Below are 22,018 nucleotides of genomic sequence, written 5' to 3'. Positions count from 1 at the left end.
ATGTTTTTGAAATCCCAAATCCAGTCAAAAGTCCATTTTACAAAAGATAACGCTGCTCACTCCTACCCACTTTTCCCCAAGGTTAACTGCTGAGCTCAAAGTCACCCAGCTAATTCCTGAGAGAGCTAGGACGGACTTCCAGTGCTCCTTCTATGCTGCTGCCACACTGCTTTCCCAGAGGAGCCCTTTTCTAAATGGCAATTTAATCATATTAGACTTCCTGATAAACAGCAAGATCATTAGTCATTTAATGATAGTTATGCTTGAAAACTTTCCCACAAAAGGGTTGACCTGAAAGAAGTTTGTATTATATGATTCGCCTTTCAAATTTCAAGATTGGTTTTACCTGGAGTGAGAAGGAAGTTTCTTTTTGGAATAGATCCACCCTGAAGATATTTCAGTATTTCTTACCACTGCACCCTTTGTATGCTCTGTATTTTTAGCTCATTGTTTTCTATTTTGGCAGCTGAGAAGCAGCAGTTTGTAATTTTACCTCCAGCTTCATATTTCTTCTTAAAAGTGAATACAATGTCCTGTTTATAATAATAAAATCACTACTTGGCAGAACGACATTAAATGGAATAAAAAGAGAGAAAGCAATTGGAAAATTTAGAGCAAGCAGTTTTAAGTGCCAAGTTTCACATTTGTAATGGTCCGGTGGAGGTCACTGGGCTTCCTTTTTATTGAAGGAATAGTAAAGAAACAGATACCCACAAACTCTCTTGTAAAAAGCTATAGAAACCACCTCCACCTCAATGAAGCTCATGGCTTTACTGAAAAGTGATGGGATTCAAACATTCACAATCATAGGGAAACATAAAAATCAATTTAGCATGGTATTTTCCCCTCCAATATTTAGGTTTTCATTTCCACTTTTATTGAGCTTTTAAGCTTTGGTTTCCTATTCCAGTTTAGCAACAAAGAAAACAAAACAATATGAATGAAACGAGAAATAAATGCAACCAGTCTTGAAAATAGCCTTGCAGTTTCTTGGGCTCCTGTGGCAACCCCCTGTAAGCAATTTCCCAAGACATGGTGTCTTCCTGACCTCCAAAGATTTGCAGTATTGGTATTGCTTAACCTCAGATGCCCTGCTCAAGAGAGCTACAAGTCTAGGCCATGCAAGCAGGGATTCTCCAGAGAGGGAAGCCAAATATCCAGAAAAATGGGAGCCCAATCAGAAGGGCCAGATCACCCCTGCAAGTTCACACCAGCCTTATTTCTTAAAAATTGCTAACCAACCATTTTTCTTTTCAAAATAAACACTACTTCTCTCAACTTCAGTTTGCAAAATATTACCCCAATTCCACTGGACTAAAAAACTGGAATTTTACTGACATAATTGGATTATGAGGTTTAAAGATTGATGGAACATTTCTGTTCCAAATATAATTGTTCAAATACCAAACCTAAACGGGTATGTAGAAGTTCTTACGTAGCTAGAGCCAGAGTAATACTGCGGCCACCAAGGCTGGGTGACCCTGGGAGAGGGGATGGAGAAGTTACCAAACCATAGGGCTTCCAAACCCTGTTACAGAAGGATCCTGGAGTCTCAGGGGGCGTATTACCTTCCTGCAGCCAAGGCCAATCACTAAAATGGAGACAACTTTAGTCACTCCAATTCCACCCATGCTTGTTCATTTCCCAGATCTCAGTTCATGTACCAATGACCTTGGCAGTTTGTTCATATCTACATTGTACCTGCAATTCTCTGCTGTACTTTTTCTGAGTATGAATTTGTCTCCCTAAAAAAATAAGTCATTGTATTTCCAGTGGATAACTCAGTACCTGACATATGTTATATGTACAAAGACATATATATTATATACATATATAAACAAAATATGTAAATATTTTAAGAGAAAAGAAAGGAAGAAAAGGAAAAAGACATAGAAGGGTTGGTTTTCAAAGTTTACAGAATATACATTAATTTATTCAATATAACATAGATTTTTCAGCATGTACTAGAACTCAATCCTAGTTCTCTTGTAACTCCTAGGAAAATGAGTATTGGTTTTAAAAAATTTCTTTGAAGACACTGGACCCCTGAGCAAAAGAAATTATACTGTTACAAACACTGTACAAATCACCTCTCTCCTTCATTGCAATTCCGTATCTGACTATTGCTCATTACATTTGATTCCTGTTTTTCTGCTCTGACACTGAGAATGCCTAAGAGACCACAACTATTTTTGTTCATTACTGTATTCCCAGGATCCAGGGATGGTGTTCAGTAAATATTTGTTGGTTGATAAACTGAATAAATCTATCACAATACCAGCCAAAGAAAAGAAGATAATCAGATCCAAAGACTTCAACATATTTTATAGACTTTACTTTGTAGATCACATTGTTGTAAAATAATAAACTAACCATGACTGTGTAAATACATGAATTAACCCTGGTGCCCTCAGTAGGTGTGTGGGTCAGGGGCTAAGTAAGGTGTTCAGATGAAAGAGTTATATTCAACAACCAGAACAAAAGGCAATGGCATGGACTCTCTCACTGGTGACTATGCTTTCAGCCAACTGCAATTAAGGGATTTTTATACATGCCTCGTTACATGAACTTACGAGTTTTAACTAGTTTTAGGTAACTGATCTTTATAAAACAGGCAAGTCATTAAAAGTATTACTGTAAAGATCCAGAGATTGAAGATAATACTAAACTTGTAATATTAACACTACTAGTAAGTAATATCACCAGGAAAATGACAAAGCTGACATTTCTTCTGCTCCTTAGCCATATTATGATTTTAAAACAATGGCTGCCAATCATATGCTACCAAGCTACTTTAGAAAAAAAAATAAACACACTTAATTTGTCCCCTCAAGATAAAGATAACATTTTAACAGTGAGACAAAAAAGGAAGTGCATTTTGAAAACAAAACAACACACTTATATCCTGAAGACATTTTTTTAAACAGATGTGTTGAAATGTTTCTACTATGATATAGTTTGGAGCCTAAAATGATGTAAGTGTACAAACTACAAAATTGCTCATCTGTGTACACCTAAACTTCCTAGCAGAATTTTCTAATTAGTTTTTAAGATGCCACCTGAAGAGTAACTGAGGATTATGAACCCACCTTAAGAAAATTCAAATCTAAAAATTCAGCATCTTTCAATTAGTTCACACACAAGACTGACTAACATCAGGAAAGATGGAGATTAATTGGGTTTCAAAATGAACTAGACTAGAACTACAAATAGGACTGAAGATGAGTGTTACAATGTAGTAAGCTCAGCTCACATCCTCTAAAGATACATCTTTTAAAAAAAAAGTGTAATGATATCTCTCTTACTTTTATGATAACCACTAAAGCCAAGTATAAAAAAATATATATAGGCTTTAGAATCAGACCTCTGAATTTCCTTATCACAAGCTGTTAAAATGAAACTTATAAACAACAATGGTCAATTGAATTGCTTTCACCAGAAGTAAAATTATTAATATGAACAAACAGGGCTTTCTATACCCTTTGTAACTAAAATTAAAATACTTAAAAAAATTTATTTCATTCTCTTTTCATTTTTATCTTCTGCTTTTATTTATAATATTTACATTATGTTTATTATAATGTAAATAGATTAGTAAAGTAGTACATTTGCTTATAATTTTAAAATAAAGACTTATGCATTGTGGGAATGCATTAAAGCAATTACTACTTTAATTAAGTGTCAGGAAGCATCTGAAAGATTTTAAATGCAAAAGAATAAAAAAATCAGATTTGAATATTAGAAATATAATCCTGAGGATAGCAGGGAAAAAAATGTCTAAAGGTTAAAGTATTTTTTAATTCCTGTTGCTACACTAATAGCAGATAGCATCCATAAATCCCTCTACCTTTGGAGCTCTTCTCAGGGAACATAGTTATACTTGAGCAGAGGCCTTCTGCAGAGCAAGACCTCCTATTCTATGGTCCATGCCACATGGCAATGTGGGGCCAGTGGTAAGATGGAGCCATGAGAAGTTAGAGCAATACTGGGCCACATGACTATTGAAATACTTAGTATTTTTCTGCAAGCTAGGGTCAGGTTAGAAAAGACTACTGTCTGACATTTGTATTTATGATTTTAAAAAGTTACTTTAAAAATTTTAATAATATAGCAATATACAAAGTGAAAAGTAAAATATAGCTTCCCTACCTCCTTACTGACTCCATTCTCCCATGTTAACCACTTATGTTAACAGTTTGATTTATTTCCTGCCAGATAGTTTTAAGTACATATATACTTTTACGTGTATATGTATACATATACATAAAATCTGTGGGGAGATATATATATATTTTTTTCATAGTTTTTCTATATTTTCCTTTTAAAAATAGGCTTATATTCACATTGTTGTATAAGTTGCTTCTTTCACTCAGTATCTGATGACAGTCCACATGGATCTAGTCTCTTTTTGCAGAGCTGGAGGAAATGAAATCCTATGTATATACCACAGGTTATTAAACCATTCCTTCACTGATGAACATTAACAGGGTCTCTGTGTTTCACTTTTACAATAAAGCAGCAATGAACAACCTTGCTCACTTTGCATACTTCTCAGTGGGACAGACTCTTGATAGTAGGTACACTGAGGCTTTGATCAGTCTTGCAGAATGGCTACACTAAATTATACTTCAAACAATAAGGGTCAGCCATTCAGAATAAATGAATTTAATCTTTTTCTCATCAAATCTTTACATAGATTCCTAAATTCAGGAAAAGATCTTAGTGAGCCCCTCAATTTATGAAGATACAAAGGTTCAGAGAGTTTAGGTTGTACGCCCCAGGTCTCCAAGCTCTGACCAGCAGAAGCTCTGGGAAGCAAGGTTACTACTAAAATCCAGGATTGCACCTTGTGTCAACTGACTTCAAATACATCGTGTATTCTATCAGCCACACTGACAAATAGGAAAGTGGACTAATTATCTTCTTTCCCTTGCCTTCTATCAGCAAGAAAGGAAAAAAAGGAAATAAATTCAGAAAAGATGCAAAGGCAAGAGGAGGGCAGAGGAACATTCAAAAACTTGTTGAAGTAATAGGCACCCGGTGCTGAAGGTGCCCTCAGTGCAGCTATGCAGAGTGAGCAAGTGTGGTAGAAAAGACTGACACAGGATAACCTCAGCAAAAACTTCCACAGCCTCAGTGGGTTGTATGAAAAGTTTCTTGGTTCTGAATATCTCAGTGTGGCATCCAAAATGAATGCCAGTACTAAAACCAAATTCTGAAGAGAAATATCAGAAAAGAACTAACATCCCACAATGAAGAAACATCTTCAAAGAAGATCTTATTATAAAAATACCACAAAAGTACTTTCAACAAATTCCAGACCTAAAAGTAAAGCTTTAAAATGAAGCTCCAAGCACAATCCTTTGCTCTGTGCCTACAGAGGCCCAATTAGAGGAAGCACTTCTGACCCTATAATATTACCTTTACTTGACCATACCCATGGGGTACAGCAAGAAGAGAATAGGAAGGGGCACCTGTACCTTTTGAAATTAGAATGATCTAGAACAAGGGTCATCAAACTTTTTCATTAAAAGGGCAGAGGGTAAATATTTTCAGCTTTGCACGCCACATGGTCTCTGCTGCAACTATTCTGCAGTTGTCATGCAAAATAGTCCTGAGCAATAAATAATCAAGTAACACAGCTTAGCTCCAGTGCAACTTGATGAACAATGAAATTTAAATTTCATGTAGTTTTCATGAAAATTAACTACTAATTAATACTATTGTCTTAGTTTTTCCCAACCATTTAAAAATATAAAAGCCATTCTTACCTCATGGACTATATATTAACAACGCAGTAAGTATTAGGCTGGATTTAGCTCACAGTCCGTAACTTGCCAACCTCTGGTACAGAGCACTTTATTCTCAACTGAATCTGAATATTGACAGAATGAAGAAAATATCTGAGCCCAACCCCTAGGAAAGTTAGGTGAGAAGACAAAAGGCAGGGACAGCTGTTTTCAAAGAATTTCGAGTGTTTACCTTAAGTCTCTTCTCCTGCTGAACTCCTCAGGTGGAATTGTCCAGGGCAGGCTTTGAGGGAGACATTCTAGAACGTCTGAAGAGAAATCAGAAAAATCTACACCATACTCTGTTAGGATCCCTTCTGTTTCAGGCTCAATTTCACCAGCCTGCCCAAGACTCTTAGCCAGCTGCCTATAGACAGAACAGAAAGGAACAACTGGGTTAGAAAACAAATGGAAGGCAGGCACCTGAGGTATTAGGAAAGTCTTTAAAATCCCCCACCCCTCCACCAGCAGGAATATCATCACCAGTGCATGGGGGCAGCAAGCAGAAGAAACAATGACACTCTTATCCTGCGAAGTCTATGACTACAGTGTAATTTTACCTTTCTTAAAGAATTCTGACCTCAAGAATAGGACCAAAAGACCTTTCTTAGGACTCCTGCAATTGTTCCTCATGAAGAAGTCAAAATTGCTATTCTGAAAGTTTGGCATCAACACTTTTGACTAACACTTTAGAGACACTCTGATCACTCAGCTTTCTTCTTAAGTCATTAGCTTCAGATGCTTGTAAATATCTTACCTAAATCATACTCACTGGATTAGAGCTGATACTCGTATTTGTTTTATAATTCTGCTAGTTTTTAACTTTAAAAACGAAAAATATTTGATCTGAACACAAAAGTGCATGTGCACTGTGGAGAAGGCAGAAAATCCAGAAATATAAAATCAAAAGTATATGTAATCCAGTCATGCAGCAAACTACCACTCACATTTTTAAAGACTGGTCCTTTTAAAAATAAGATTGCATTTATTAGGACTGTCCTAACATTAAGGGAAGATCTCACTCACCTGTAGGTCATCTACGCATATACTAAAATCATCTACACAATATACTAAAATTGAAAATTTGTTACTATTGTAAGTATTCTCAAACCACATACAGATTACAAGCCTAAAGTCATGTGCTGAATACAGACAATAAGTAGTGATATGATATGACATGGGGAAATGTGATTATGGGTCTTTATAGAGGGCACTGGGGAAACCAAAGATAGCCACATCCTTTGTAGTACATGCCTACTGATCTACCAGTGTGATCCATGAACCCACTATCAGCCCTTTTGCAAGCAATTTAGCTCTAGTATTATGTCCTTCTCTGGGACCATTCCATTCTGATGAAAAAGATTCAGTTTCCCTGTAAGAATGGATGTCTGGAAACCAGAGTTGTTAGGTGCATGTAGTAAATGGAATTGAGAATTTGGTTGCCTACTGGGAAGGCTTTTTAGCAAATTCTGACCTTTGACCTTGCTAGTGGGATGCAGCAGTGGTGGCAGCAGGGCTGGCCCCACATATTACATACTAGCCATGAAAGAACAGCATAGTCTGCCATGTACACTGTCCACCAGACAATGCTCTAGGGAGCCTGTGCATTGACTGTGTGTTTCTTACATACAATGTGGGTTCAGACCAGTGTCATCTCCTCAAACTCAAGCAGTGATCCCTCAGAAAGCACATCAAAAAGCCAATGACAGTAGAACTATGAGGGAAAAGAATCAGAGAAAGATATGGAGAATCCTCAAATATTTGGAAATTAAATAATGCATGGGTTAAGGAAAGAATGAAAAGAGAATTAGAAATTCTTTTGAATTGAATGAAAATACAACATATCAACATTTGTGAGAGGCAGCTAATGCAGTGCTTTACGGGAAACGTACACATTTAATGCTTATATTAAAAAAGAAGACATGTGGGGTGTGGTGGCACATGCCTGCATTTCCAGCACTTGAGGATGCCAAGATAAAGTTTTTGGGAAGAGAGTGGGGAGAGAGGGGGAAAGAAAGGGAGAAAAAAAAGACAGAGAGGGTTAGAAGGGAGGAGGAAGAAAGGAGAGAGGAGGAAGAAAGGAGGGAGAAGGAAGAAAGGAAGGAGGAGGAGAGAGGAAAAGAAGAAAAATATATCAATTACCTAAGTTTCTACCTTAAAAAAAATAGCAAAAGGCCAGATGCAGTAACCCATGCCTGTAATCCCAGCAATTCAGGAGGCAGAAATAGGGAGAATCATGGTTCATGGCCAGCCTAGGCAAAAAGTTAGTGAGATCTCACCTCAACCAATAAGTGAGGCATAGGGGTACCTGCCCGTCATCCCAGCTGTGTGGGAAGCCTAAACAAGAAGATCATAGTACAGGGTGGCCTGGGTAAAAATGTAAGACTTATTCAAAAATAACTGAAGCAAAAAGGGCAGGGGACTTGGCTCAAGTGTAGATGCTTGCCTAGAAGTGCAATGCTCTGAGTTCAAACTCCAGGACTGTTTTAAAAATAAAAATAAAAAAGGAAAGAGGAGAAAATTAGATTCCAGGTAAGTAACAGGAAGAGAAAACGTAGACACATGACCAATGGGTAGAAAATATACAACGAAAAAAGAGCCTAGCAAGCACACGGCCCTAAGTTCAAAACCAAGCACTGCCAAAAAAAGAAAATCAAAGCACTAAAGGAGTTAAATAGAAGCCTAGCATGTATTTACTGGAGCATGATTCATGTGGTAGAACACCTGCCTATAAAGCTTAAGGCCCTGAGTTCAAATCCTAGAAAAAAAGAAAAAAGACTTGTAAGACTAGAGGCATGGTTGCATAGCTCAAGCAGCAGAGCATCTGCCTTGCAAAAGTAAAGCTCTGAGTTCAAATCCTAGTACTGTCAAAAAAGAGAATAAAATAGATAAATTTCCAGTCATACTGGTCAAAATAAACCAAGGAGACAAAGAACACAAATTATGAGTATCAGGAACGAGAATGCAGACATCATTCCACATCCTACAAGCATCAAAAGGATAATGAGTTATGAGTGACTTCAAGCCAAAAAAAAAAAAAAACCCTCAACATATTGGATGAAATGGACAAATGTCTTGAAAGACACAAACTGCCTACGGTTATTTAATAATAAATATCTGAATATTTCTATAACTATTAAAGAAACTGAATTCATAGTCTAAAATCTTCCTGCAAAGACAACTCTATGTCCAGGTGGTATCACTGATGAATTCTACCAAATACTTAAGAAAACAGAATTCAGGGCTCAAGTGTTAGAGTGCACAAGGCCCTGAGTTCAAACCTCAGTACAAAAAAAAAAAAAAAAGGAAAAGAAAACAGAATTCAGCCCTGTATTATATAAAAAGAATAAACACATCAAAACCAAATAATGTAAGATTTATCCAACATTTAAAAATCAGCCAATTTAATTCACTATGTCAACAACCAAAACAAATTCACACAATCATCTCAGTAGAAGAAAAATAATCTGACAAAATGTTAGCATTCATTAATGACAAAAGGTCTCAGCAAATGATTAAAAGACAGAAAGTTCCTCAACTTGAATAAAGACTTCTGTGAAAATCCTAGAATTAATACCAAACTTAATGGTGAAAGGCTAGAGAGGAAAGCAACTATGATTCCCTTGGAAGAAATGACCAACCTCCTACTATTTAATGCCTGACCTCCCTTTAAGGAAAGACCCTCTAACTCTATGAAAACCAGAAGCCAATAATACACTGTGCCCTGAAACTCTGCTTCCACACAAAAATCTGAATGTGAAGACAGTGACACAAAGACAAGAGGGATGCTCAGGATACATTCATGGCAGTGAGAGTGGGTCTAGTGACGGCAGTAGTAGCAGCAGTGCCTAGGGAGATGATGTCTTGCAAGAACAGGGGCAGGCTCCACTGGCATTGTAGGAAAACAATTATGATAAAAGATGAAGGCTGGGATTCTGCTTGGCTCTCAGAGGTGGTCTTAGTTCACTCCCCTTTCCCAGGGTTTTTAAGCCTCTATTTCTGTGAGCCCTTCACTGTCTTCCAATAAATGCCTTTCCCAACCACAATTGGTTCCTCTTGCTTGCAACCACGAACCCAGAGAGTTAAAGACTAGGGTCCCATTAATTCTGAAAATGCTAACTAATTTTTTAAATGACTACATTATTACCTCTGTTCATTCGAATGAAGATTTATTAGTACTACCTTTGATTTTAAAGGACAAGGGATTCAACACTGTGGGTACAGAATGGCTACTTAGAACCATGTTGTTTCGCTCCAATAAAAAAAACTTTGTCCTAGTGTTGACAGGTGACAATGAGTCACTTAAAAATTAATTAATATTTTTAAAATTAGTGAGGCCTCAGTTACTACTCCCTAGCCATCTAGCCTATTTATTATCCTCACAGATTTCTGAGGTTCTGTTTTCTATATTCATCTCCTAACATCAATGTCTTTTGCTGTCTGGGTTCTTTGTTTCAAGCACAAGAACCCACTTCTGGATGGAAAAGATTCACTGGATGGATATTGAAGGGCTCCCAGAAACAGTGAGAGGCTTGGAGAATCACAAAAGATGGAAACAAAGAATTACATGCTCAATCTCTATATTCTTGATTTCAGTATAAGAATGAAACTCAGGGACTTTCATCACAAAAGTATCCTGAGGATTTAGGGATATAGATCAGTGGCAGGGCACTACCACTGAGGAAGGAAAAGGGAGGGGAGGGGAGGGAAGGAAGAGGGAGGAGGGAGGGAAGAAGTAAAGGGGAGGGAGGGAGGAAGAGGAATGGAAGGGGGGAAGAAGGGGAGGGAGGAAGGAGAAAAAGGAGGAAGAGAGGGGGAGGGAAGAAGGGAGAAAGAAGGGAAAGGGGGGGCAGGGGTGGAGGGAGGGAGGATGGAAGGGTGAGACAGGACTAGGCAGGGAGGGAGGGAGTTTCCTAATTTTGATATTGCAATAATAAATAGTTGAAGAAAGATTTTCTAATTAGAGAAATTTATAATAATCATAGCCTCAAATTTTTCTGATTCATCAGAGCTCCTCCATGACTACTGTTCCCACTCACAATAAATGACATTACAACCAAGTCGAATGGTGAAGTTAATCCAGATAGTGCTGAAACACATTCCCCATGTCTTATAATTGATAAGTGGGGGTACACTGGGAGTGTTTGTACGAATATCCTACATAAAAAATATTAGATTGACTCTCCTGGGTAGCATGGAAGTAAAAAGTTTACTGAGGGTGGAAACCAACTATAGATAGAGGAATCAGTCATGCACTGTTGCAGTGATTACAACTATCCTTACAGCTCTCAAACAAATGTTCCCAGGCATACTGGTCTATGTTGTAAACTCAATACACACAAATAAAATGGTATCATGTACCTGAGAATCTACAGGTGAGGAACAAATACTAGCCAATCTTAGGGCCCAGGACTTCAGTAACCATACAAAGCAAACAAGAAGTGTGGCAAGTATCATCTTAGCCTGTATATTTTATGTCTTATTTTCTATAATCAGGAGTTCAAAACAAGTTATCTTCTCTTAACCAAGCTCAGTATTATGACACAGCAGAAGGTAGCAAATAATGAACAGGTATCTTAAAAAAAAAAAACATGTTTTATCAGTGAAAACAGATGAAAGAAGGGGAAGAAGCAAAATTTAACAATACTGAGTGATTTTAGGGAAGGCCTTGAAACTTGGGAGTGAATCAATATTGCCAGAAAGGGAGCAAAGAAGAGGCTGAATGCATTCACAAGTGTATGAAAAGACTAATGTTATCTAAAACAGTTTACTATTTTCCAGCAGGTGCACTGAAAATTGCTGATGAAGATGATGACTTTAGCAGAAGTGTTAGTGATTGCATAAGTGCTCCCTAGGAAAGAAACCAAGTGACTAGGCCTGAACCAGGACCATCTGTACCATCTAACTTTAACATTCCTTTGACTTTTCCTCACTTTGACCAGGCAGGATGCTCTCAGAATATAGGATATAGCTTTTTCCATAGCTGATCCTTATAGGCCACCAGGTGGAGCCCAATCGTCACAAAAAAAGAGCCCCCTCCTCACCCTGATTTGCTTTTTGCCCCATAACCAGCTAGAGTCATGCCTCTGAAAAGGACTTACAAAAGTTCACAGTGTCATATAACTCAGCTCTTCCTCAGAAGATCCTTTAAATAAGGAATATTCTCTAAGGAAAGTGAAATACTCCTTTTGCACAGGGGGAATGACTAGAGAAAGTTCTTTCACAGTTTGCTAATCTTGTAAGCAGTACCTCCATTTAAAAAAAAAGCACTATTTTTTCCCATTTGCTTTTTCTAACAGCCTGGTCACCGTTTCATTTGCCTACTAAAATCAAATTTATTTATTGGAATTTATGACCATGTCTTCATATATATCCCATAAAGAAATCCATTATCTTCAAGATTAAATAAAGTATTTGCTTCCTTCAGTCAGCAAATATTTGTGTGACAACTGGCCCTACAGTTCAAAGCTAAGAGATGAAGATACCAGAGGAGACCCCCCCACACCCCCGTCCACTTCCTCCTCCATCATACACCCCAGCGATCAGAATTTTTCTTCCTCTGCTTTTATCTTGACCAGTCATTGCTTCCAAAGGAACTCCACTGTCCTTCATGCTCATTAAAACTAGAACTGCTGCAACCCATCCTCTATTTCTCATTACAATAGCCTCCCACTGAGCTGAGGTAACCCCAAGTTCAACCAAGCATTCCTCATTCATCCCTCAGCCCCTAAAGGCACTGGAGTTTGCTAAGTAAAATATGGTAAATATGTCAATTTGCTCTAGGTCACCGCATGTCCTGCACATCTTCAGTTAGTCTTCAGTGCTGCCAAGAAACACTATTATGTTTCTCAAAGTAGCTGCTATAAAACTTTTCCATTTTCTTCAAGATTTAGCCTTACATATTTGAGAAGAAAACATGACAAATCTAGGAGAAAATGCTGATAGCTCCATGTTCACAGTATCCTGGAAGGGAAAGCTGGATGGTAGGCTTTAGACTTTAAGTAGCAAACTTCATAAAAGTCTGAGAAATATAGGCATGAATGCCACTGCAAGAGTTTCTAAAGGGAAAGGTGATTTAAGAAGATTGGGAAGCTCTTAAAACTGTAAATCTGATTACATAATTACAAATCATTCCAGGCAGGAACTACCAATGCGACTTTTTAATTACGTTGGAGAGATTCTACTACCAAATATTAAATATTAAACACTAAATATGTTGTGTTGTATGACAAAAAGCACTGGCTCCCAAAAGCCAGCAAGGGCTGGCTAAGAACTAAGAACAGACTACTTTTGGGATTTTGATAGCATTACAAGACTAAAATTCATTTAAATGTGCAATGTATAGAAAAATGAACAAGGCACTTAGGTAAGATCTCTCACAACAACTGTAAGAACAAGATGGACAATAACTCTAACTAGAGGTTTCCCCTTAAATGGAGGCACCAAAGCATCACTGGAGGTGCCAGAGAAGTAGTGCTATAGCAAAGAGGAGGCCAAGATCAAGGACCTCCTTATGAACCTTCTTTCCAAAGTTACTAATACCAGATATTCCATCAATAATTATAGCCCATTCAATCTTTTTATTAAATATCTATACCATCTAACTTTGGCATTCTATACCTGATTTGTGTACTTATTTGTATGCTATAATTGAGCATTGATTTTGAAGTCACAGAACCTTAGGTTCTCAGCATTTTCTGTTCCAAACTCCTCCCCCACTATTTTCTAGCTTAATTTATGGCACATCTTCTTAGGCAATTTGGCTCAAGACCTTGGCGTCATTAATTCATTTTCACCTCCTCAACTGACCAGCTTTGTCCTAAGGTATCCTTGTCCTAAAGTTGCTCACAGTCAAGTAAAATACTTAAATCAGCAATTGCAATCCAAATATATCTAGTGACATTAATGGTATTAGTAGAAGGTATGAAAACACCCAGAAGGAGGCCTACAAGTCAGGGAAGACTTTTTGAGTAGACATCTGAGTTGAATTTCAAAGTTGACTATTTCACCAAGCAATTGCTGGAAAGCCATGATGGGAAAGAAGTGTCATATGCAAGTTTGGGGCACAAACAAAGATGGCCAGCTTAGGAAACAGCAAACACTGAGGCACTTTGAGAGACCAGCACAGTGACAGCCAAGGTGCTTTCAGGACACTGAAATTGCCACAATCATCTACCCTCTCACCCAAGTCTGAGATCTGAAAGTTCATTTAAGATTTGACCTTCTCCTTCATGCCCAATTTCTAATCAATCATCACACCTAGGAGAATTTACCTTTTTAATTTCCCCTGAATCCTTTTGCTGCTCTTGTTTCTGCCACTAAAGTTCCTTTGTTTCAGATTCTTCTATTTCTTGTCTTCCTAAAATAGCTTATAATGACTCTGGTTGCCAGCTGTGTCCCTTCCTATCCATTCTGCACCCACAGTCCAAGAGATTTTGGACTGTGAAGAACCCTCTGGCCCTTCAAGAAAATGTTCCTGGATTTCCCCTTCACCAGCCCACCCTAAACTTCCAGAAAGTTATTTTATTCATATGGAAGAACTTACAATATTCTGCTTCGTATTATAGTTGGAGCTCAAAGAAATGTTCCATGCAATGCAAATGCTTTATCCATGCTCCTTCCCAAAGAGTTCAGTCCCTGTCTTACTAACTGGGCAGTGGGTCATGAAAGCCTGATTCCCTCCTCGGGTTAAAACTACTGACCAGTAAAATACATGTTTTAGGCTAGACAGGAATTCTGTATTGTGATCTGGACTTCAGTATGTGACGTGAAGAAGACTGACCATACAAGCTACCGCACAGGTGGATGTTTCCAAAGAGTAATGAGATAGAAAAGATACCACATGGTGGTTTGACTGGCCAGGGTGATTGAGAGAGAAGTTGTAGTTCCTTTGCTGCCTTGTTAGTTCTGAGTTGCTCTAAGACTCCCTCTATTTCTTGCCCTGGGTTTTAGAAAAGCCACCAGCTCTTATAGTATCCCCCACTTTTATTTAAATACGCTCAAGTGGTAGTTCATTTCTTAGAATCAATTCATTCCTATTTCATTTGCATATAAGTCCTTCTGCACAAGATTACAGTCTCCCGGAATAAAAAAACTCTGGCTTGTTTACCTTTGTATTTCTCAAATAACACAGCATAGTATCTTACACATGATTAATCAAAACCTGTCTGGTGAATTGAATTTAACCACCAAACAGGTATACATTGTGTAATTATTAATTATTCACTATCAGTAGCAACTACACAAGAAGAAACAGCTCAATACCATTAAGGACAGAGGCATAAGGGTAGGGAAGAAATTTAAAAAGAAACCACTTAGCTAAATTCAGTTTTCAAGTACAGTTTATGTAGAAGCTGACCACACATTCACATCCACAGCAAGTAGTACCTCATGTCCCTCATCAGAGCCTGGAAAGTTTAGGGAGGAAACCTATGCTGTTCCTAGCACAGCATGTTCAGGCTGGCAAGAAGTGACCTCAGTTCCTGAAGAGCAGTAACTGATAGCCAGAACAAAAAGGCAAGGCGACCACCAGCATACTCAACAGCTGCAGCCCTCGCCCTCATGTGACAGATGTCATCTGAGAACTTTTAAAGTAAATTTTCTCAAAGATTTGAAAAAATGTACTTCCAGAAAAGATCATTTTGGTGTCTTTATATTAAGAAGGCAGATAAAAGGTTAGCACATTTTCTACCTAAATATGATTATCTTCAAGTTTTATTTTGGAAATTACACAATAACATGATTATCATTTTCAAATATTCTTTCTTCTGATCCTGCAAGTATGTTTTCTACTTCCAAAGCTTGACTCCCCTTATGGCTGTTGCTGCACTTATCCACACACAAGGATTCTGGATAAAGTGAGGGCTCATTAAAGTAATACGAGAACTCACACCAAGAAGATTTCCTGACTACACCCTTACAACTTGAATACTAAGGAAGAGGTCTAATCAAGTATGCACAATGGGATATGGCAGAAAGGCAGATAAAAGACAAGGCTGGATTTCCTGGTTTGATGTGAAAGTCTTCCCGTCTCACTGCCAAGCAGAGTGTGGCAACATAGTCAACAGAGGCCAGGTGGCATGGCAATCATCAGGCCTTTTGAGTTGATGGTGAGAAACTGGCAAGCCTGTGAGAAGGACTATTTAAGGCTCAAGAGGTTGACGTCACTCTTGGATAAAGAGTTAGGCTTAAAACTGATGACACTGCAATCATACCACTTAAAAGCAAAAAAGAAAGCAGAACGATTTCTAAGTGGCTCTGAGATCATATAAATCACACTGATCCTCACATAACTGAAAAATGGCATAGAATGGTGTTTCTTAAATTGCATCCGTGTTTCACACAGATTTGATTTGGCAGAACGTTAGGGCCATCCACTCAGTACTGGCTCTCATAACCACAGAACATTCCTAGAAGTATTCATCCTATACAAGTTAGATGACTAAAAAACAAGTCCCTAAACTGGACTAAAAGTATAAGTCTAACTTAAATCTTTCATTTTAGAAGGCATCACCCTATTCAGGCTTAGCATGCTGTGCTGACTCTTGTATACTGTATACTGTATTTCCTGTGAAGCAAAAGCTAGACATCATAATAAAGGCCTAAAGATATAGCTAAAATAATATTACTTGCTTTTTTCAAAATGAATACAAAGAAGAAAATAGACACAGCTTTTGATCAGACACCTAGGTCCAGCCATTTCTTTAAATCAAAATGAAATAGCCATTCTTGAGGCTCTAAGGAGTTTCAATATGAAGTGTTTTCCATAGGCTCAGATGTTGAATGGCTGGCCCCCAGATGGTGATGTTGTTTTGGGAGGTTCTGGAAGCTTTAGGAGGTAGGACCTAGATACTGGTGAGGAGAGGGAGGATTGTCTTTGAAGATTACACCTTGTCCCCACACCCTTCCTCATTCTCTCTTCCTGTCTGTCATTAGGTGGACAGCCTCCTCTTCCACATGCCCTCACAACCATGACGTTCTGTATCACCATGTGCGCAGAATCAACAGAGCCAAGGAGTATAGAATGAAATCTCTGAAAACATTAGCCAAAATAAATCCTTCCTCCTTTAGATTGTTTCTTTTTTTTTTTAAACACCCCCCTTTCAGGTTGTTTGTATCAGGAATTTTGTCACACTGAGGAGAAAAGTAGTTAATACAGACAATGTCACATATATTTAAGTTAGATGGATTTCTGACAGTTTCAACAAAAAACATAGTACCCATTTTCCTGCTTTAATGGGATAATTTAGTTTTTAATGCCATAGATGAAACCTTTGGCATTGGTCAAATTGATTGGAAGATCAGTACTAAAAAGCACACCATGAATGCATGCCGTTATATTCATATTTTAAGGCAAAGAAATCAGCTCTCCTCTGAATATGGTGGTACTTTGCATATCTTAACATAAGCATCTGAAAGAAGAGGACTGGCTGCTCAATGCAAGGAATTCTCTGCAGCACAAAAGTATGAATGGCATTCATGACATTGCCAGAAATAAGCAGTCTCAGGATGTACTTATATTTTATGCAAAACAAAACAAAAACATGATTGCTTGACAACTCAAGGAATCTAAAAGGTGACCAGCTGAAATGGCAGCTAAGGGTAATGTCTGAAGAATTAGGCCTAAACTGCACAAAGTATCATGGCTTTTTTACACAAAAAGTTCACTGGAGTTCTCCCTGTGACCTGTGGTTTTTCTTGTCAGAGATCACCTACCCCAGGGCAAAATTGCTGTCCTCCTTCCAGTCTACAATGCGGCAGATGAACAGAGTATTGGCATAATCTTTAGGCCGGGTCACAAAGTCCTGGGGACAGTCCTTGAGAGGTACATAAATTCTAGGCACTCGGTGGTCTGAAGGAGAAAATAGAGCATATTTCCTAAACAATTCACTGTTCTTATCTGCCAAGAGTTTGAGGACGCCGGTTGCTGCTCGGGAATGTTTTTTCTCCAAGATGTAAACCACCTGAAAACACCAAAGACAAAGTCAATCTTGTTTGGTTACAGAACTAGACATTAGGTGGAGAAGTCAGCAGGATATTATCTAGTCAACTAGTTTGGTCCAGCAGATTTTAGAGGTCACCATGAAGCACCTCTCAGTGATGCTCTGTGACTAAGTAATACATAAAATGCTACAGCTTAAGGTATATATATATACAAGAAAAAAGTGCTTTCCTAACCGTGGCCTTGTCTTATGGAGACAGACTCCAGCAGGGAAGTTCAACTCCAGGTATTTGTTTCACATTATATTTCTCCTACATGAACAACATAGTAACTGCTTTTAAAACTGTCATTAAGCATAAATAAGTTTCTGTCCTTAATCAAGTTAAATCTTCTATTTCTTTACTGAGATTTCCTAGAGAATTTTTTTTTTCAAGAGAATTCTAATTGCTTGCTGAAGCATTTTCATAATGGCAATTGTTGGGCCCTTGTCAGTTAACTGCAATAGTTTGCTATTGGCATCTATGAATGTCTTTTCTCACTCAAGTTGTGAGTTTCCTGGTTCTTGGTATGATGAGTGGTTTTAATTGTATCTGGGTCTTACTTAAAAGCTTCATTTTAGAAGGCAATCACCCTATTCAGGTTTAGCTGCAGGTTATGGCCTACTAAACTAAGCTGTATTTCCAATGACAATTTCATTTTCAGAGCCTTTGCAGTATCAGTCTCTACCTATGAGATGGAAAGGACAGACCACCTACAGGTATGGAATAGTAATCTCCGGTCTGCAGGGACAAACAGTTTTCCCATTTGGGGTTTTTTTTCTTGTAGCAGGATCTCCCTGGCTAATGTCACTTGGCTGCCTGGTGGCTCTACAGGAGGTCGAAGGAGATTCCCATGGCAGGTGATTTGCTGTAGCACGATCCTTTTTACTGGTGTCCTCAGGCTGTCTGGTGCATCTCAGGGAGAGAGGTGTATCTCTGGCTCAGGGGACAAAGAGGGTTCCTAGGCTGAGTTGCTTCTTGTGATAGGATGTCTCTTGCTGGAGCCACTAAGATGCTAGAGAGAAGTTTCAAATCTAAGGGGAACGAAGGGGGTCTTCCCCTGGCCACTTACTTTCATCAGGGCACCCAGGCAATTCCCCTTCTGCTGCTGGTATTTTTGGAGAATCATCTGTTAGATCTGAGGGGACTGAGTCTCCTGGGCCACCTTCGATTGCTAGGCTAGGATTCAGAAATTCTGGGTCTGTGTCACCCTCTGATGGTAGGGGCTATAAAGTTCCTGCAACTATATAGTTTCTCATCCTGCAGTCACTAACCAGTTTGCCCTCTTTTCACCTTTCAGAGTTCTCCTTTGGTTGCCTCTTGTTTCTTTTGCAGGACTTATAGTTGGACTTAGTAAGAGGAGAATAAAATAAGTCCATGCCATCCTGTCTGAACCAGAAGTCGGATAAGACTTAATTTCTGACACCAGCTGGGCATTACTGTGATTCACACAATGTTAGCTGCCATGCTAACTAATTTATGCTATCTAATATAGCATAAATTTTACATGTAAGTGCTGCTTTTGCCTTATAATCTTAGGTTGAATTCATTGAGAAACATTAATCAAAAGAGAGAGGAAGGAGGGGTGGACATGGTTAGAGGGTGATAGCAAATTAGAGAATACAAGTCTGATGGACAGAGGCTGCCTCTACCCAGCTCTGACTACAGTTACTGAGGACTATGGCCCAGTGCTGCCAGATGTTGTTTTTTGTTTTATGTAAGCTATTAAGTGAAAAATTTTAATACTGCAGAAGTAAAACAAAGCAAGTGTACAAAGTATATGTATCCTACATATACTATACACACATATAATTCAGAAATTCCTCAGGTCAAGAAAAGAAAAAAAAAAAAGGTGCTAGTTCACACCAGCTAATTCTAGCTACTTGGGAGGCTGAGATTGAGGAGATCACTATTCAAGGTCAGCCCAGGCTAATAGTTCACCCAATAGCTGAGCATGTGGCATATACCTGTCATCCCAAGCTACGTGGGAGGCTAAGGGTTGTGGTCCAGGCTGGCCTGGGTGAAAAGTGAGGCCCTATCTCCAAAATGAACAGAACAAAAAGGGCTGGAGGCATGGCTCAAGTGGTAGAGCACCTACCTAGAAAGTGTGAAGGCCTGACTTCAGACAAATCAACAAACAAACAAGACACAACCAAAGGAAAACTGAAAGGTGAAAAGAGGAAGGAAACTAGACCCAGCCCCCAGGCTACCAATTCATTATAATCTTCCCCACCTTGCATATTGTCTGGTTCATGGTTAGTCCTCAAAATGCCTACTAAAGTGAAAATCTGGATAACTAGGTGGGCAATGGGAGTAACACACATATGGTACAATTTAGAAATTCCTCATGTTGACATGTAAGAGACATACTCTCTAACAAACTGGTTGGTGTGTGGGGAGGGTAGGGGGTGTCACACTTATTCCTAGGTTAAACATACTGATGGATGCCTCTGGTACATGAAGCCTCATACTATAATGCCACTTTAGTTTTGCCCTTGTACCACTTTTGCCACCATGAGCTATTTGCACAGCTAGTCTACTATGTTTGGTCCCATATCTGAAGATGACACTTGCATATATAAATTTTTAATTGAATTATGCAAAACAATGAAACAGAAATGTAAAAAGAATTATTATTTATAAGATAATTGAGTTGAATACTTTGGAAAATTTTTAAGACTTCTTAAAATTTTATTTTTTTGAATTAGTTATGGGCATGATGATAAAAAAAACAGGAGAAAAAACTAAAAACCTAAAAGAAGTATATATTCATGCTTCTCCAACATCTAAATTCTTACTCTACTTTAAATAACTGAAAGTGGAAGTTAGAAATGATTCACTGCAAGTGGGGTTTAAGCAAGAGAGATAATGCAAAACTTCAAGCATACCCACACTCAAGGAAAAGGTCTTATTCCTCTACCCAAACACAGGCAAATGAATATATGCTTATATGATTAAAGTTAAAAAAAAAAAACCAACAACAATATCACTTTTCATAATTCTCTACTTCTACTAACTTTTTGATTAAGTGACCAACTACAGTCTCAACTGAACTACATAAGATACTGACAAGTAGCCAAAGTGAGGGCCGTTTAGACAAGTGGAGAAAATCCATAGGTAATGACCTTTGCTGACTTCTGTAGTGACTTCTCTGATAAAGTTCTTGGGTCTTGCAACATGGAGGTGCTATCATCTTTTAAAACTGGTGCACTAGAACTCGCGTTTCCTAAATTAGAAAGAGAGAGAAAAGAGAGAAGAGGAGGAGTCTGTTAGCTGCATATTCTTAGGCATACAGAGATTTTTTAATTCAGATCGGGAAAGATTCTTAGATGCCATGTATCCCATGCCACCCACAGTGGTTGGTGACCTGGCTAGGTCACATACCTGTATTAATGTTCACACTGAGCACTTGGGCCTCAGCAGGCCATATTTGAGCTATTCAACATTATTCATATACTAAACATCACACAAGTGTAGAACATCAAATATGATGAATTAAACTAAATGACCTATGAATCAAAATGCTTAAAAAAAAAAAAACAACCTAAATGCTAAATACTGCCCCAGCACACAATGATGAAAAGATAGGCTAATTTATAATGCACATCTGCTGAAATAAAGCAAAATGAAAGTAAATGTTAACTTTTAAAAGTACTTTGATACTAGTAAAATGGTGATAAGCAAAATGGTGGAAAATAGATTCTATTTTAAAAATAAATAAATAACCCAACCCTGATTTTCATGGCTTTTCTTACTGACACTGTATAAAGAATAAAAATACTTAAAGCATTTTAATGTTTAATTTTCATTTTTAAAAAAAACAGATAAAATGCACATTCACCCAAGAATACTGAGACGCTATCTCCCAGGAAAGAAGCAGCGAAGCTCTATACTAAAAGTATTAAAAACATTAATGAACAAACAGCAAGTTATACACTTTTGAACACTTAATTTTTTGTATTTTCATTTGTTACATTAGAGTTCCCCCACAAAATATTCTTATCCAACTATATTTGAGTTTCTGAATTCTAGGAGTCACAAACCAATTCACGTGGGACCAAATCCAGGGAGTTAAAAGTTATATTTATCATCATTTAGATATTCCTAAAACAAAAATAAATAAATTCATTCTTCTCAAGACTAGCTGCCTCTTAAAGGCTCAGCTTCAAGCCAACTTTTACCATTCTGGATATGCACTAGAAATATTGCCATGATCTGACTTACTGGAGCTTGGGAATGATCAACTGTGT

General features: G+C 38.0%; 1 protein-coding gene across 11 annotated transcripts in view; it reads right to left on the bottom strand.

Moving 5' to 3' along the window:
- The window catches only part of Dis3l2 (DIS3 like 3'-5' exoribonuclease 2), a 370,364-nt gene that overhangs the window by 185,751 nt on the left and 162,595 nt on the right, over nt 1–22,018 (bottom strand). For 9 of the 11 annotated variants that reach the window (XR_012447408.1, XM_020172819.2, XM_074072000.1 and 6 more), the window contains exons 7-9: nt 20,894–20,994; nt 17,505–17,752; nt 5,983–6,156 (exon numbers count right to left, since the gene is read on the bottom strand). Coding sequence is in view for 9 of the 11 variants with exons in the window: in XM_020172819.2 (XP_020028408.2) it covers nt 5,983–6,156; nt 17,505–17,752; nt 20,894–20,994 (523 nt within the window). In the remaining 2 variants the exon portion in view is untranslated. Of the gene's footprint in view, nt 1–5,771; nt 5,876–5,982; nt 6,157–17,504; nt 17,753–20,893; nt 20,995–22,018 lie in introns of those variants that run through there. The other 2 variants (XR_012447409.1, XM_074072003.1) reach the window with 2 other exon arrangements.

Source organism: Castor canadensis, chromosome 4, assembly GCF_047511655.1.
Source record: "Castor canadensis chromosome 4, mCasCan1.hap1v2, whole genome shotgun sequence".
Taxonomy (NCBI): domain Eukaryota; kingdom Metazoa; phylum Chordata; class Mammalia; order Rodentia; family Castoridae; genus Castor; species Castor canadensis.
This window is presented reverse-complemented; position numbering and strand designations above follow the sequence as displayed.